General features: G+C 35.6%; 1 protein-coding gene across 5 annotated transcripts in view; it reads left to right on the forward strand.

Annotated features, from left to right (window-relative positions):
- Positions 1–16,156, forward strand: part of LOC128988465 (rho-related BTB domain-containing protein 1-like) — a 56,423-nt gene extending 40,267 nt beyond the window's left edge. For all 5 annotated transcript variants that reach the window (XM_054409791.1, XM_054409772.1, XM_054409782.1 and 2 more), the window contains 5 exons: positions 7,117–7,230; positions 7,706–7,876; positions 8,520–8,765; positions 10,504–10,652; positions 13,375–16,156. In XM_054409791.1, coding sequence (XP_054265766.1) covers positions 7,117–7,230; positions 7,706–7,876; positions 8,520–8,765; positions 10,504–10,652; positions 13,375–13,516 — 822 coding nt within the window. In that variant the 3' untranslated portion in view covers positions 13,517–16,156. The remainder of the gene's footprint in view (positions 1–7,116; positions 7,231–7,705; positions 7,877–8,519; positions 8,766–10,503; positions 10,653–13,374) is intronic.
- Positions 16,157–18,435: the final 2,279 nt, after the last annotated feature.

Here is an 18,435-nt window from a genome sequence, read left to right on the forward strand (position 1 = left end):
ATTTTACTGTTGCACGTCGTCCAAATCTCACCATGTCCAAAAGTACATTAACTGCAACAACTGCATTTAACTGTAACTAAGCAGGACTCCTATTAAGGTACTCTAATCAAACTATTCATTTTGTTTACATTGGAGCATGTATGTATAAATCCCGCTAGAGATTTGTTTAAATAGACTCTTATACATTTGTATAAGAATATTATTGGTAAGAATAGCTTTAGTATATTTCTTTAGTATTTAACACATTAACAATATAAATTTTTTACCATGCCTAATGTTTTCTTATCTGCCCTAATAGTTATTTTTTCAATTCATAACATGTGAAAATAGTAATTTGTGCAGCTAATTAGCAAATGGACACTTTTTGGCACTTCAAACATGAGTTGCCCATTATATTTTGTATACAGTTGTTGGTACTGTATGTGACAGCTAGAAACTAGCTAGAAACAAATGAAATTAAATGAAATGTGAAATGAAATGAAACGTGTTTATTGTTCTTTGAATTTCTACAAATTATTGACAATGTCATAAAACAGCTTAAGTTATAGCATAAAGTCAGTTAATAAATACAATATAGCTAACTAGACAGAATGAGACATGTTACAATACATACAGGGTTAATAAAAAGTCTGGAGACCCCCTGTCAATTTTTTTACGGCCCCTACTAGAAAAACTAAACTCTGCACACCTTTATGGCATGTTATGAAGTACTTTTTGGGCATAGCCGCCACTTCGTGTACATCCCTAAAATGGGGGATTTCTGGGGAAACTCGAAAATTTCAAATTGTAAGACCCCTCTCATTTTGAAGGTCCTGATAAAAGAAAACCAACAACGCAAACAGGGCCGGATTTAGCATTTTTGCGCCCCTAGGCCCAAATAATTTTCCGCTCCTAGTCTGGTCACAGTTACTTTCCTTCAGAACTTTATTAAACACTATATCATGCCCATAGGCTTAAGTTAATTGCTTGAATACTACTCCTCGTCGGAATCATTGCAATTATAAGAATTGACATGTTTAGTTTAGCCATAACAAAATGCCGTTAAACACTTTTAGCAATTTTATGCTTTTAATAAATGCTCACGTTTGTGGCCATGGGACTGAAACAAACAACTCAAACCGAAACCACCGAGAATTCCTGAAAAAAACATGGCCATTGATTCCAATTCCAGGCCCAATAACATGAACTCCATACAGTACGTGATACCATAGATTAAACATACTCCTTTAGTGGATTTTTCATCATTTTGCATTAGCTGAAAAAGATTCTTGTATTTTAAGGAGTATGATTTATCTAGGGAGTATGTTTAAACCTAGTTAGTTTAGCCAAAATAAAACGATCTAATCATCATCAATAGTTTGTCTCCTGTTTACATTACAAGAAATTAAAACACACATCATAGAACTAACCCTAAAATAATAATAATAGAAACAAAATTACATCAAAACTAACGTCTAGTTTCACCAACATGAACTAGACATCAACAAATTTTGAATTAACTATGTCATAAGAAGTCGACTTGAGTTATATTTAATGGTCGTACTGCATACTAGGTTGTATTTCCAAAGCAAAACAGAGCAATACTCCTGCCAACCATACCGATCCTTACGTCTGAGGAGAAAATGACAGCATTAATGGTGCTTTGGAGGGTATTAAATTTTTCTAAAATCTAATAAAAACTGAGATTAATATTTTTTTTGTTAATTTTAAACGTGAATTCATCGTTGTTTTAATATTTAACACAACGTATTATATATTTTAACTTGATCCTGCAGATTGTTGTAAACTAATCAAAAGATTAGTTAATAACTTTTAACTTTTGTTTTGTGAAGTGAGGGTGGTAACAATGTCTAGCACGCATGCGCCCCTAATCACTCTGATCAGTAGTGCCGAGCCCGAGCCTGAGCACAGAAAACATACTACTATAACCTACTAAAACATACTACTATAACCTACTAAAACATACTACTATATAAAGGTTATAGTAGTATGTTTTCTGTGGCCTGAGCCAGCATAGTGGCAGTGCAGTGGCAATACGATGCGTACCCCTTGGGCGCTCGTCAACGTCAACATTTCTACAGCCTACTCCCGTATAACCAATGTTTGTTAGCAATTTTGTAATGAAAATGATACGTAATTCTGAAAAATATCTTTCAAATTTCCTAACAATAATTTATTCTTATGAACTTCAGAAGCTTTTTTATCAACTACGACTATTTATTTTTATTTTTAGATAGCCTATAAAAAAATCCTCTCGGCCGTGCGCCCGTGCGCCCTCTGGGACCTTGCGCCCATAGGCCCGGGCCTACCGGGCCTATTGGGAAATCCGGCCCTGAACGCAAACTAGGAGTCTCTATCTCAACCCAGTAAAAAATGGCAGTCAATTGAAATTTAACTTACAGCTTTATAAGTCTGGAGAACCCCTGTAAATTTTTTAACGGCTCACACTAGAAAAACTAAACTCTGCACACCTTTATGGCATGTTATGATTGTTATGAAGTACTTTTTGAGCCTAATTGCTACTTGGTTCGCAAACCCAAAATGGGGGATTTTGGGGGAAACTAAAAAATTTGAAATGTTAAAAGCCCCATCGAGTGACCCCTCATTTTGATGGTGTTGAAATATTAACTAACAACGCAAATTAGAGGTCTTCATCTTAACCCAAGAAATATGGCAGTCAATTGAAATCTTAAGAAACCAAAATTTAGATTTAACGAGAGCTTACCCCGTGGTCGAAAATTCGACCAAAACTATCTATTGTGCAAACTTCTCTATTTTCAACCCACACTGTAAATAAAACATGTGATTAGAATTTCTTTAATCGGTTTTGATTTTCTGTTTATATCTTGTTGTTATTTCGTCACCAACATAGCCACCCATAAGGCCCATGTTATTTTTTTAAATTTAAAATTCATTTTTGTGCTTATTTTTGAGTCTATTTTAATTTATAAAGGGATTCTGCTCATCTACAGGAAAATATCTTTCATTTGGTACCAATTGTGTTTAATTCAGTCCAGTAGTATGGTCAGGCTAGCAGTCATAAGTTTTGCAAAAGTTTTTTATTATATGTGATATAAAAGAAAAGTAAACTTTTCAGACACATGGAAAAATATACAGTTAATTACCTTTAATTTAACACAACCTGCATGTAAATCGGTCCAATATGCAGATCTCACTCTAATAAACTAAAAATTTTACCCCATGTTAAAGTTAAATTGTCAATACAAATTTTAATTTCCGTTTTTAGAAAATATTTTAAATTCCATTTTTAGAAGATTATATAAAGGAATGGTAAACTTTTCAGGAACATGGGAGAATATAGAGTTAATTACATTTCATTTAACACAACCTGCATGTAAATCGGTCCAATAACTCTAGATCTCATTCTTAATAGACTAAAACTTTTACCCCATTTTAAATTGTCAATAGAGATTTTAATTTCCGTTTTTATAACATTTAGTCCAGTAATAACTGAAGTCGAAGCAAAATGGGCAAATATACAGACAATTACCTTTCATTTGGTACCAACCGCGTGTAAATCGGTCCAGTAGTATGGTCTGGGTGTCTGTCGTAAGCTTAAAACAATCTCCTTAAGAAACGTTTATTTTTATATTGGTTCCTATAGGTCGCCCCGTGATCGAAAACTCTACCAAAAATATGTAATGTACGGACTCTATTTTCACCCATCGATCTTTTCACCCCACACTGTAAATAAAACATGTGATTGGAATTTATTCCATTTGTTTAGATTTTCTGTTTATATTTTGTTGTTATTTCGTCATCACCATGGCAACTCATAAGACCCATGTTAATTTTTTCAAATTTCAAATTTATTTTTCGTGCTTATTTGTGAGCCTATTGTAATTTATAAAGGGACTCTGCACATCTACAGGTAAATATCTTTCATGTGGTACCATCCGCGTGTAATTCGGTCCAGTAGTAAGGTTAGGCTAGCTGTCGTAAGTTTTGCAAAAGTTTTTTAGTACCTATATAAGATTAAGAAGAGCATGGGAAACACTATCGAACCCCAAGATGGCACTTTTGTGATGAGTATTGAACGATAATTCTTATGATGATGAAAACAAAAACTATTTAATCAAACTTAAAAAAAATCTGAAATTTCGTAATCAAATCTATTTATTTTTCTAATCCAAACACAACAGGCTGTAGAATTAGTTTTAGTGTAAAATAGGTAAAATTCAGCTGGTTGTAACTTTGTTGATGTCAGGTAAAGTATTGCTTGCATTTTTGGTGTATGGAAATTGAAGATTTTCAATGATCTGAGCTGTATGGATATGAGCTATTTTTGAATACAGAGTGATGAAAAAGTACTTTCCACTTACATACTTACATACTAACATAATCATCTTCATCAATTAATACTTACTTAATTTTTTAACAAAGCCTTGTGTTTTACTCTCTTTCCTAACATAGTACAGTAGAGTCCCGCAAACTCGGCGTAATGTGGACTGGAAGGGTGTCGAGTTTCTAAAATTCCAGGTTATCGGAAACTAGGGTTAAAAATATGGACAATACAGTTTTTAAGCTTTTTAACCTCCTTTTTATTTATATTTAAGTTACAAGTCAGTATTAAGTCATCAGATATAGTACAAAAATTAATTGGTACGAGTTGTGAATGATTTTCCCAGGGGGGCCCGCGAGCTAGGGGGCCCGTGAGTCTTGACCGGGATTTTCGGTAAATTTTACCAGCACACGGGCCTGCGATAGTGTGATAGGCCCAGCCACACGGGTACCCTATCATAACAATATTTATATGAGAATTAAAATAGGCTACTTTTTTTATGATGAAAATTTTTCAAACCTATAGTTCAAGTAGTTTACAACAACTGAACTAACACTATTACTTGACCGATCGATATAAATTATCTACCAACCTAAGTAAAAGAATTGTCATCAGTCATGCGGGTTGCATTAACTGTCCTCGTGGATTGTGTGAAGGCGCAGTCAAAATTGGTTGCATAATAATAGGGCTGTATTTATAACCAATGTGGCTGTCATCGTCACCCGCGGGGAAATGTTCTCGTCAATATACGCGATCGCGGCAAAAGCGTAGGCCTAATCTTTCAATTTTGTGAGCGTGATCCTCACGGATATAAAAGCTTTAACTTTTAATTGTGCATTATTGTATTGAATACCTACTGAGAAAATCGGCTCGAGCATGATTTTCTGACTTTGTGCTTGATCTCTCAAGCTTGTAGTCCAGACTCTGCTCGGCTCGAAAATCGACATTATAGGCCTATTATAAAAATCAACCGTTTCCAAAGCAACCCGATCTTGAACACACTGTAAATGTTACTAAGGGACTGAGGCTAAATCAGATCGGTCCAAAATCGGGTTGTTTTGGAAACGGTTTATTTTTTAAATAGGCCTATAATGTAGATTATCGAGCCGAGCAGAGCCTGGACTACAAGCTTGAGAGATCAAGCACAAAGTCAGAAAATCAAGCTCGAGATGATTTTCTCAGTATTCAATACAATAATGCACAATTAAAAGTAAAAGCTTTTATATCCGTGAGGATCACGCTCACGAAATTGAAAGATTAGGCCTACGCTTTTGCCGCGATCGCGGACGGGTGACGATGACGATGTCTCCACGGCCGCAGATGTTCAATATTTTACCGCGGTTGCGGAAGACGATAATGACGTTTCTTTTTTAGCGAGAGATATATCTAGGATTTAGCCGCGATTACGGATAAATGATTTATCCGTCACCACCGACGGGTCGCGGGGAGATATTAGGCCGTGATATTTAGATTGGGCCGTGAACGCGGGAGACGATGATGCTGCTATCTAATGATGTCATAGGTTTGGTTGCATTTGCAATCACGGTAAACTATGATAATGTTTCTTCCATGACTTATGACTACGGGAAGTATTTACGATTTTGCCGCGATCATGGAAGACGATAATGACGCCTCGGGAGATGCCTTGTCAAGTTGTTGCAAAATTGCAAGTTTAGGCGGTAATACATGGAAAAATGTTTATTAAGATCATTGGGAGAGGGGGGCCCGGCGAACAAACTTGCGGGGGGGGGCCTGCGGGTTCTTATCGCCACCACTGCATATTTATTTACACATATTATTCTCTATTTACAGAATTACAATTACCTAACACCTAACTAACCCTATCTAAACCTAGCTATTCAAATTTACAATGTTTCTACTTACAGCTAACCTCTACAGGAGTTATCTCTAAATCTGTCACTACACTGACACTACGCTGTCACTACACTGTCACTGTCACTAGCACTGGTCACGCTGCGATGATCCTCGGACTCAGCTTACAAGACTCAACTGCCGTGTGCCGGAAGACGGTCCCTTATATAAGCTTGACGTAGAACATTCTAGAGACCCAAACAGAGGTGTTTACAGATCACCGTGGAAGCTTCTGGTGGATGTCAAAGATCCTATTGACGTAGTCCGTTGACATGGGTCTATTGTCTGTCTCTGGTGCGTTTGGAGAAACCCGTGTAGACAAACAATCCTTTTGAGACGGCGCCTGGCTATTGTTGTGCGGGGCTCCTGACTTGTAACAATAGCCTACTGAGAATCTGAATTTATCCTACAAACAGTTAATAGTTAGTGCCAGGTTGGCACTACTGTTGCGGTTTGAACAACACGTCCGTTGAATCTGCTCCCGATTTTTACCATTTTATTGCTATTTATAGTGCTTGTTTGTGACAAATCTCTTAAAATCAGCATTTCAACCAATTTGGTTTGTTATAACTTATGCTATAATATTGATTGTTAGTGCTTAAAACTGGTTAACTTGAACATTGATAACAGCGGGTCCGACCACAAGTATCAAAATATCGCTAATTTTCTGAGCCAGGTGATGGCCGAGTTATCCAGACTGCCGGGTTATCGAGTGCCGAGTTTGCGAAGAGAAAGTATTGTTTTTACAATTTTATTTTATTTTGAGTTTTTGGTCCCTCTGAACCTGAAAAAAATGGTTTTTAAGTGATTTATATTTTTGTGTGTGTGTAGATGTGTCTGTTGAGAAGTCAACTGTTTTCAAACTAATTCTAGTAAGCAAAACGCCATTTACTATGACAACTGTAGGCAAAACTGAAGTTAACATAATTTTTAACTTTCAGGAAATTCGACAAGCAGCTGAATTCATGGAACTGCCAGAGTTGTTGGTTTATGTTTCTAATATTCAAGCGCATGAGGAGTTTTTAAACCCAGAGTTAAAACAGCGTTATCGGCAGGTAATAAATGCTAAATGTGTGTCCTATGTTAAGTGTGTTAATAGCAATTAGCCTCAAATTTATGACGCATAACTTACGAAAACATAACACTGTTCCATTTAAAGTTATTTGGACTCGTATAGTTTCTAAAGAATCGACAAATGTACTAAACAAATCAATCTCTATCAACTTGATTTATTCATAGCAGTGTTAAAGACCAGACTTTTATTCTTATTGATTAGAAATAGTTATGTGGATGATTAAATCAATTAAATTTTGTCTTATATATAGATTAGTTTTTCATATAGTAATTGCTATTATTCTGTAAGCGACTCCATATAAAATTTCTTGGTTGGAGCATTTATTGATGCAAACAGATTAATTTGTAATGCTTTTAAACTTAGACAGTTTCCTTCTTTGAAGATGTCTTTCAAGTTACCTGTTTAACTTTTCTATCTTAAAGTTCCCTCCCTTGTATGGCTGTTGGTTGTTGCAGGCGATCAGAGTGCGGCTGAAGGAGCTAGTGCTGGCTCAAGGCCTGTTTGCTGATGTTCTCTTCCAGCTTGATGATGGCTCTCTGTCCGCACACAGACCTCTGCTCATGGCTCGTTGTGACATGATGAGAGCCATGTTCTCTGGTGACTTCCGTGAAGGCAGTGCCAAAGTTGTAAGTACCTAACTCAACAATCTGTCAGAATAGTGATGTCGTGTAATAAGCTCTTATAGTGCATTGCAGAACAGATGGAAAGGGGCTATAATGCACAACCTTATATTTTTTTGGGTCTACATCTTATTTTTACACTCGTGCCATGAATTCTGTTTGGACCGAGTGTCTGTAGGTTTTCAATTTGTGGATGGACAGTTTTTCAATAGGTTGAGTAGCTTGGCTTATTTACACTTCACAGCTCTTGCACTTGCCAAAGTCGTGTTCTTGGAAGATATCAAGCAAAGCAAAGGTTTAGTTGGTAAAGTTCAAGAATTAACTTTAACTTTACTGATAAATGTTTAGTGACAGGTCAAGGTGAGATGAAAACCCAAGGAATTGCTGTCACGTTTTTATGTCTTTCACACCACGAATAAAAATTACGAATTAAAAATTACGAATAAAATGTCAATAGCAATAAATTTCCATCAATATGATGTTTGCAATAATGAGAAATAATCTTTAGGATTGTGAAAAATGCAAGAGTAGAATCGAAACATTTTATGTTTCTTCTGCTCTACCATAAGGAATTTATAGTGATGAAACCATATGATTCATCAATTTTGATGTAAGTAGTATGAGTATTCTATACATGATTTTGTGTTAGATTCTGTTCCCGGGAGTGAGAACAGATACGTTCCGTCAGCTGGTGAGCTTCCTGTACTGTGATGACATGGGCCCAGTGATGCCAACACGGTGTTTAGACCTGCTGGAGCTGGCCAACCGTTTGTGTCTGCAGAGGTTGGTAACTCTGGTGGAAAAGCGAGTTGTGGAGGAACTGACCAGGATTTGTTCAGCGTCAGACAACGGAGATGTCGTGGAACACTGCTTGCGGCTCCTGGAATCTTGCAAGGTAACTTTCGACAGGGGAAGAAGTAGTCTCTGCTGTATGGGAATTGGTGTTGATTATACTTATGTTTTTGTCATAAAGTAGCAAAAACAGCCGTTTTTCATACATGCATTGTGGGTTTAAAGTAGCTTTTTTACTCCTACGGAGTGAAAAGCCTTTTTAGTCTCTAGGGAGTAAAAATCTGCTGTTGTAAACTTTGATTGTAAGCAATCGCATGTTTCAAAATTATGTACGTATCGATTGATTAAATCATTTGTAGCTTATTCTTGTATCCTTGTCAATAGTTAAACATATTGATGGTATAATATACAGGGTGACAAAAAAGTCTGGAAACGGCTTAATATATTTTTAACCAAACCCGTTAGAAAATTCAAACCTTTGACATAAACTTACATGTTTGAAAACTACCTTTTCCAAGCATTATCATTTTTTTACCTCTACCAGGGGACGACCCATGAGGAGTAGGTACATAATCTTTAATGCAAGCATAGTTTAAAATGCACATCATTTTAAAGGTCTGGTCAAGTGGAGGTCATTGCCGGAAACCGCATCAAAAAAGGTTCATCCGTTACAAAATGGCGGCAGTCCAAAGTTCTTGCGGAATATACCTGCAAAGGCCTTAGTATTGGTAAATAGTAATAGTCAACATTAGCCGGGAAATCTGAAACCCGGTGAAATTTGTTTTGAAGATTGAATAAACTTAGTCTATGAGCTAGTTGACTTTAAAATACAATTTCAGCTCTCAAGCTAATGTTCAATACGAGTATTTACCAATACTAAGGCCTGTGCAGGTATATTCCGCAAGAACTTTGGACTGCCGCCATTTTGTAACGGATGAACCTTTTTTGACGCGGTTTCCGGCAATGAACTCCATTTGACAGAACCTTTAAAATGATGTGCATATCAACCTAAGCTTACATTAAAGATTACATACCTACTCCTCATGGGCCGTCCCCTAGTGAAGGTAAAAAAATGGTAATGCTTGCAAAAAGTAGTTTACATACATATAAGTTGATGTGAAAGTTAAGGATTTTCTAACGAGTTTACTTAAAAAAATATTAAGCCGTTTCCAGACTTTTTTGTCACCCTGTATAGTAAGTAACACAATGTAATAGACAAAATGATTGAATCACCTACTAAACAGCTGCTTGTAAGTCGGTTTGAGTGGTTACTCAAGGTCCTACTATAAAAACAGGCCATGCTGCAGGATCCATGACGTCACATTAGTGGATAGATTTCATTGATAAATTCATTGCCATCACCATCCCCATATGTTTTACGTAAAGAAACAAGCTGGCTGTTTGTAAGATTTTAATGGTAAGAGTTTAGTACAACTATCCACCACTGTGACATAGTGTTGCGCTGCCCGTGCTGCAGCGGGTTACCTCATGACAACTATTCTTGTTTTCTAGTTTAGTCTGCTAATTAATGTTGCAATGTGACAAAAAATTTAGTTTATCAAAAGGTAATTTTTCAACCCTAGTGATGAAATATACTATTTCCTCCCTCATAAGAATTTTAAACGTTCTAAATAATCTGCCAGATGTTTGGCAACTCCTCCGTTACATCATTTTATTTACTGGATAGTTCTATATCAAGGTAGATGTTCACTATATACTTGCCATGTGAAAAACCTTGCAATCCTGAAACCATTAATTATAGTAGCATTTTATATGTATCTAGATTCCTTACTTGACATTTTACTGAATGTTGTCAAGAGATTCTCTGTTACTTTTTTTAGCTCCACAATGCAGATCAGTTGGCTGACTGGTGCATGAATCATCTCTGTGTCAACTACAACAAACTGTGCAAGATGTCTCCCAAACTGTTGAGATCCCTTCATCCTGAGAACCAAGAGTACTTGTCTGAGCACCGCTGGCCTCCTGTTTGGTGAGTAACAACTACATACGGTACCGATATGTATATACCACCACAAGAAGAAATTTTCCTCTGTGTTTATCACACTTATTGTATTCTCTAATCCATGTCCACACACAAAGCCAGCAGGCAGGAAGGTTACCTGCCTTAGGTAACTTAAACATAAATAAATTAATGGAAGCAGGGATTCTGCCCGTGTACTGGCCACGTGGGGCGATGTCTACTTGTACCGGCGTCTAGTTGTACCTGCTGCATTTTGGTGACAGGCGTCTAGTTGTACCTCGTCCAAAGCTGTAGGTACAACTTGACGATGGTGCGGACGTCTAGTTGTACCTACGTCTAGTTGTCTCTACGTCTAGTTGTACCTCTTAAAAATCTACAGGTACAACTAGTCGCGTACGCCACTGTCTACTTGTACCTCATACGTCTGCGTCTACTTGTACCTACGACTACTTGTACCTACGACTACTTGTACCTACGACTAGTTGTACCTACGCCTACTTGTACCTAATTCTAGTTGTACCTACGGCTAGTTGTATCTCCCCTTCAACTTGTCACCAGTTTAAGGGATTTATTTTATTTCTTAAAAAATCATACAATCTTACAACAATTTTTTATAAACAACTTGCTACAAAAGCCAGGAAAATTTGGCTTGTCTGCAGCTCATTGAGAAACCCCTGTTCTTGATAACAATGTAGGCCTACTTGTGTCCCTTGGTCAGTGCTTATCCATATTACTCTTTGGTTTTCCTTATTTCTTGTCAAGATCTGCTATCATTGTTTTTTCCACTTAAACTCTACCTTTCTATAGAAAACTAACATTAACTAGCTTAAACAACAACTTTAAACAATTATTTTAAATAAATAAATTCAGAGATTACAAAAACAAGGAATTGAGTATAATAAAGTGTTTTTGTATGGTATTAGTCACGGAGAATATTACAACAAGTTCAAATTTAAAATGTATATGTTATTCTTATGGATATTACGTAAACTGGCGTAGTTTGGTTGTTGATGCATATACTTTGACAAATTAGTTTATTTCACACTTAACTACTAACTTTTCTCAAAAACACATCTTAATTACCTTCTACGCAAACGTAATTAATGCTCAGTATTGAAATACCATTGAAAAAATAAGCCAAATATGACTTTTTTGTGCGCGCTTATAAGTTCTTAGTAAAACTAATCTTGGTTTAGTTGCAGACTACATAGCCAGTGTACACATACCTAGCTCAGTATAAAATGTAGTTTATATAGTTTAAATGTAATGAAGAAATATATAAAAAGAACAAAATAAATATGAATGTAAACAATAATTTACATACAATTGAATTTAACAAGAACATGTATTCAAAGGAAAAAATATACCAAAATAGAAATTTAAATTCAGTTAAGTTTAATCACTACGAGCTGTTGGCCCGTCCTACGTACGGGAATCGAGCAGTCCATTTAAAAATATATATAGTTATGTCTATTTCTAATTCAAGCTTAGTGTAAGCAGTTCAAAATTTATAGTAAAGAAAAAGCTGCCAATATTAATTAAAACTTGTGATCGTTGTTACTTTCCCAACCTTTCCTCAAAAAGTCGAGTAGTAAAAGATTTTACTACAGATCGGACGCCAGACAACTAACATTCGATAGAGTTTTCAACCGCTGGACTTCAACTTCATTGTACACTTCATTGTTCATTGTTCACTGGGAAATCCATTGTAAACTATAAGAAATGCACACTATAATCAATGCAAATACTTTGAGGTTATGTGAAAAAATATTTTAAGGAATCAGCAAAAATAGTAATACATAATTGCTAGGCAGCGGTCTATTGCAATTCATTAAGGATAATATACTGCTTGTATATTTAATTATATATATATATAAATGTTTTAATTAAATAAGCGATTTTTGGTACTAGGGCTGGAAAATTTTAATTACAACTATAGCTGCCATTTCGACCCTGGACAGCAATGCGTAGCTTTCAGCCTCCAATTAACGTCTGTAAAACTACTAAAAAACATCGTAGTGCGGTGAAAAATATTTGCCAATCATACTCAATTGACTCGGAACACTGCAGTTCCTGATTTAATTAAGGGTATTATTAAAAAGTACTCGTGCAGTAATCAATTAAACAGGGTAACGAATTGAAGGATAGATACAACTAGACTATAAGGACGCAAAATACACGTAGGTACAACTAGTCGTAGGTACAACTAGTCGTAGGTACAACTAGACGTAGGGACTACTAGATGGAGGGACCACTAGTCGTAGGGACTACTAGTCGTAGGGACAACTGGTCGCATCCGTACAAGCTAGGTGATACTACTTGTCGGTGGGATACACGTCTAGTTTTACCTACGTCTAGTTGTATCTCCTAAAAATCTGCAGGTACAACTAGTCAGGTGTGCCACCGTCTACTTGTACCTAAGTCTAGTTGTACCTACGACTAGTTGTCCCTAGGCCTCGAGGTACAAGTAGACGTAGGTACAACTAGACGGCGGGACAACGAGACGCGGTCCTGGCCACGTGCAAACATGGCTTTATTGCTTAACACAATTTTAATCTCAATACGAGCAAAGGCAGTTGACAAAAGGGAACAAAATCCAAGAAACATTTTTCAGCAACTCAACCAATAATCTAACACTATCTCAGGAAAGATTAATATAAATTACGATTTCCCTATTACTTATTAGTCATTTAAACAGTTCCATTGTAGCTCTTCTCTGTTTGTCTGACAGGTACCTCAAAGACTACGACTACTATGACAAATGCTATCATGAACGAGAGAAGGAGGACAGGTTGCTGTTCAAGCGAGGCTCTACAAGCGGAGGTTGTCTTTGTTTCTCGCGTGGTGGCAGTGATGGAGTGATCATAGCATGACGTCGGCTACTGCTTGCGGTGGTAACACTGCTGCTGGCTGCTACTGCCGCCGCTGCTGCCATCTCCCTTCTCTGATCCCTCCCCCTCCCTCTGTCCTCTTGGCACTCCCGTTTGGTGCAGTTTGCTAAATGCTAGCCACCTTTGATTTATCATTTTTAAAACCAAATTACTTTTGATTTTTAAGTTTTAATTTAAAACACAGAGTATATTGTGTCCCGTCTTAAGAGTGAACCAGATTTTGACCCTTTCTTGGACTTAAACTATTAAAACATCTGTTTAGGATTAGGATGGTTAAATTTGATTAATATTTTTTTATGAATATCAAACACGTCCCCCAAATAGTTTTTGTTTCCAAGAGTTCTCTATGAAGGGAGTGTAAGCGTCTCTTTTCCCAGTAGTGGTTGATATTACGAGTGAAGTAGCTTTTTATATACTCGATTTGACTGCCAATAATATTAGCTTTATTCACGCCATTGAGACAATCAGCCTCATAATCTCATGGAACCTTGCTAAACTGTCACCGAGCGATTATTTGTTTGCACCAAACGAGGAAACTGCTGCACTCAACTCCAAGAGCTTTGCACTAGAACTGTCAGAGTCAATTGTCCATCTGTGTGATATCTCACTAACCAATCTAGGCTTTTCTCTTCTGGTGTAATTCTTTATACAGATGTAACCCGTCATGATTTTTCAGCATATCAGAAATTCAAGTTGATCCATACAATAAGTAGATTTGAATGCTCATTGTTCTATCGCTGCAAATATAGATTCGTAGAAAAGAATACCCCATAGTTGTAGAAACGCTGTACAAACTAAATCGGTAAATTTTCTACAATGCAGTGCAAATTCAGAATTGTATAAGCATTTGATTCGGGTTGAAAACGCAACTTTCAAATTGAATTTCTACTATGCTAACCAGACCAAAATACAGTCTTTCTAAAATTTGCACCCGAGCCCACAATTGGTGTGGCTTTAATGATTTGTGTATGTGTTTCATTTACGCAGCATATTTTAACTTGTCAAACGCCCTTTCCCATCTACCTCTTATCACATCTGACCCACATGCTGGGTGCTCGTCTCACTTGTAATGTGTTTAATCGGTTATTTTAAGGAACGCAGGTTTAGAGATATGTTTGTCCAGTCTCAGTTCGATAGTATTGCCTTATGTACGGATAGTTTAAGTTGAATGTGCCATTTTAGCTTAGAGTTAGATTAGTAATTGTGATTGACTGTATATACTTGACTTCACCCACATTGTTGGTATTTGGTAAGTGACGGTGCATTTTAACTTTTATCAGTTCCGAGATTTTTTCTCTTTGTATGATCTCAATAATTCTGATTAATGATTGAATGAAGGATGGAAAAGGTGCTATTTATTTTAAGACTGCAAAAAGTATGAATTACTGTCACCCTTTTATTTTTAAAAATTTAATTTTTACAACAAAAACTATTGAGTGAAATTTCAACTCTTCTGTGCCTTCCCTCAAAGAAGACTTGAAAGAACTCGTGAAATGAAAATTTTACTATTAATTTTTTAACCAAGCAAAAAATGTATTGGTATTGAATTATGAAACAAATTAACAAAGCTAACAACCACATATCATTGTTGTTGGATGGTCTAGATCCTGACCTGTGTTGGCTGGTTACAGTCCCTACTTCAGTTCATCTGTTGTTATTAGAGACTGGAGCGATGGACTACAGTAAAGGCTTTAGATCTAGGTATCATATTGATGTTTTAGTATAAGTTACTGTTTAAAAATGATTGTCCCAAATTAGTTGGTAATTTTTGTAACATTTTATATATGACAGTTATTTCTAAATATATATTTTATCAAGTTTTTATATAATTAAACATGTTATGTTCGATACTGTATCTGATTGTTGTATGGTTTATTTGTTATAACAAACTATTAAATGAGCAGCGCTATTCGCTATTCATATTAGCCTATTTGATTTTTATGTGTGTCCAAGTTTCTGTGTATTTTTTGTATGCTTCTTCGGGAGATAACAAGCTATTTTCATTAATTATTTAACATAAATATTTAAATTTATATCTGCAAACGTTTTTTTTTTTCTATTCTGTACTCTAGTTTGGTTTCCTTCATTTATTCAAACTATCCAAATTAATTACAGTTATTACAAATATTTATTGTCTTGTAGTGGGTGTAATGTTACAGTTTCTTAAACAAAAATGGATGCAGCATTTCTATAAAACTTCTTTTTCTTTACAGTTTGGTTGTTTGAAAAAAATCTTTTGAATAAGCGTTATTTTCTTACTTATTCAAAGCAGGTTTTCAATGTCGTTGAATTTTATTCTTGCTTTTATAGTGTTTTATGCTTTAAGATTTTCTTTTAAAAGCACAATATTGTACTTGTTGAGCCAAACCCTAGTGGTATAGTGTTCCTATTTTCTGTTTTGTCCAGGGTAAAATGCATTCGTCCCATGAATTGTCAAGGTTTGGAACAACCTTCATAACATCTCAGTCATCGGTTCTGTATTTATTATTAGTTAGTTTTTCATACTGGTGTTGTCAAATTACAGTAGTTTACCAAATAGTTTGTAAGAAATTTAGAATTTTGTGCACACATAAATTTTACTGAACAATCCACATTTTCAAATAAAACTTAAAACTCTCTTCATCTTTGATTGTTTTATTTAAAACCTAAATAATGTGAGTCAAAATTCCGTTCAAACCTAAATTAACATACCTCCATTCAAAGGGCCAAAAAATCTTTATAAAATTACCTTTGATTAATCAGTAGCATAGCCAGAACTATGTCGGGGGGGGGGGGGTTTCACATAGCTGTTCTGGGGGTGATGTGCTACATTATGGTTTGCCTTTTAAAAATTGTAAGTTACCCCCAGCAACCCCTATTTGGGGGTGGGGGTGAATTTAAAAATACCACCAAAAAGTACTTTACATTACTCAAGTAACGTTTATCGAAGCTCGCTTGAATATATGCAGCCGTTCAAAAATTAACCTGGGGAGGAGTATTATGGAACACCCGGTATACAGTTTAGGTTTACAGTATTTCCATAAGTTAAATTTATATTAATACTAGCTGTAACCCGCGGGCTTTGCCCCGTTTAACTTCTTAATTTTAAAGATTATCTCGTTCGCATGGCTCAATCACGTCCTGGTTGAAGTTTGTTCGCTACGCTCACTCACCTTTAGGTTGGAGCTCGTTCGCTACGCTCACTCACCTTTAGGTTGGAGCTCGTTCGCTGCGCTCACTTGCCTTCAGGTTAGCTCGTTCGCTACGCTAACTCGATCGCCTCCAGGTTGAAGTTCGTTCGCTCCGCTCACTCACCTTTTGGTTGCAAATTAGCTGTTGTCATAAATGTAAAAGAAATAATAGTGCTGCACCCTGTTGGTAATCCTTGGAACTTTAATGCTATTGAACATCATAGAACAGAACCAACTTGTTTAGTTGAAACAGCTGTTAAGATTCAATAATTCCATTTCTCATAAGGTTAACATGGGAAACTCCAGAGCCACTGGGGCGGAGCCCGAAAGGATTTTTGAAATAAGAATATGCCTATATGTTAATCGGGAATGTGAGCTATCATCATGCCAAATTTCAGCCCAATCCGACCAGTATTTTTCGCGTTCACTTGTCACAAACATACATCCATACATCCATACATCCAAACTTTCTCATTTATAATATTAGTAGGATTTTTAATTAATACTAGTGTACCTGTTGCTCAAAATCAAGCAATTGTCAAGTACCGGTATGATACAGGAGTTATTAAAAAATATAACAGTCATCTTATAAGAGTGCTCAAAATCGAGCAATTGTCAAGTACCGTTATTATACAGGCGTTATTTAAAACTGCAGTAGTAACAGTTATAATTTTCAATAATGATAATTTAGTTATAATTTTGATAAGTTTAAAAGACTCAAAGCTTATGTAACTAATTGAAATACTCACTCTATTAATAATGGGTTGAAATAATAAACAGTTGTTGTAAAAATATTTGATCATATTTTAGAAGCCGGCCTTATTTTTTAGTGTTTTGACAAATGTTTCCCGACTTATAGCTGTTACCAGTAAACATTTCTTTCATGTATTAATTTGATCTGACATTAGTTAGATTTTCTTTACCACTGTGACATGATTTGTATATTCTACATGATTTTTTACTTGCAAAATAAGTTGCATAGCAGAACTGGTAAAAATTATTAATCTCTCCAAGTGATTGTGTGGATTCCTTACTGTACTGACCATGCACAATGTAAAATATTCTTTTTAACAGTTAGATAAAAAAATCAATTATTGTACAAATCTACGCATCCCTGCCTCCCCACACCGGGATAATAAGCTTATTAATTATTTATGATTTTGAGTAGGATAACTTATTTTGCTTAACACGGATCCATTTGCTGGTCAGAACATTTTTATTTTCTTTGACTGATATATAAAATAATTTTTTAAACAAGGGTTTAAAGGGTGGTTGATATATAATACTACATTTACGGCTTGCTTTTTTTTACGCTGGAGCGCGCTCAGGGGTCTAGTGGACCCCCAAATAAAAATTGGTAGACTATATTTTAAACAAGTTTATGATATTTAGCTCTTAAACTTTAGACATAATATCTATATTCATTTTCTCATATTGTTGCGTACATTTTATGATCCTACCATATCCTTTAACTATTTTGAAAACAATAGTTTTAACCTTTAATTTTTTCATGATGAAATGTAATAATGGTGTTGAAGAGGGGAAAATCGTAGTTAATCATGTTTTTATTGCAAACAAATATTATATTTTATTTTACAAAAGTTTGATAGGCCTACTTGTACAAAGCCATGGAAGCAGTAAATATTTCATGAATTAATACATTTCCCGGTTTGTAGAAAGTACTGAAGAAAAAAAAAAAATTAAACACTTTCTTTGTTAATGTGTTTTTCT

The sequence above is a fragment of the Macrosteles quadrilineatus genome, unplaced genomic scaffold (genome assembly GCF_028750875.1).
Source record: "Macrosteles quadrilineatus isolate MER2022 unplaced genomic scaffold, UCM_ALF_1.0 Scaffold_1__1_contigs__length_201487025, whole genome shotgun sequence".
NCBI classification, from domain to species: Eukaryota; Metazoa; Arthropoda; class Insecta; order Hemiptera; family Cicadellidae; genus Macrosteles; species Macrosteles quadrilineatus.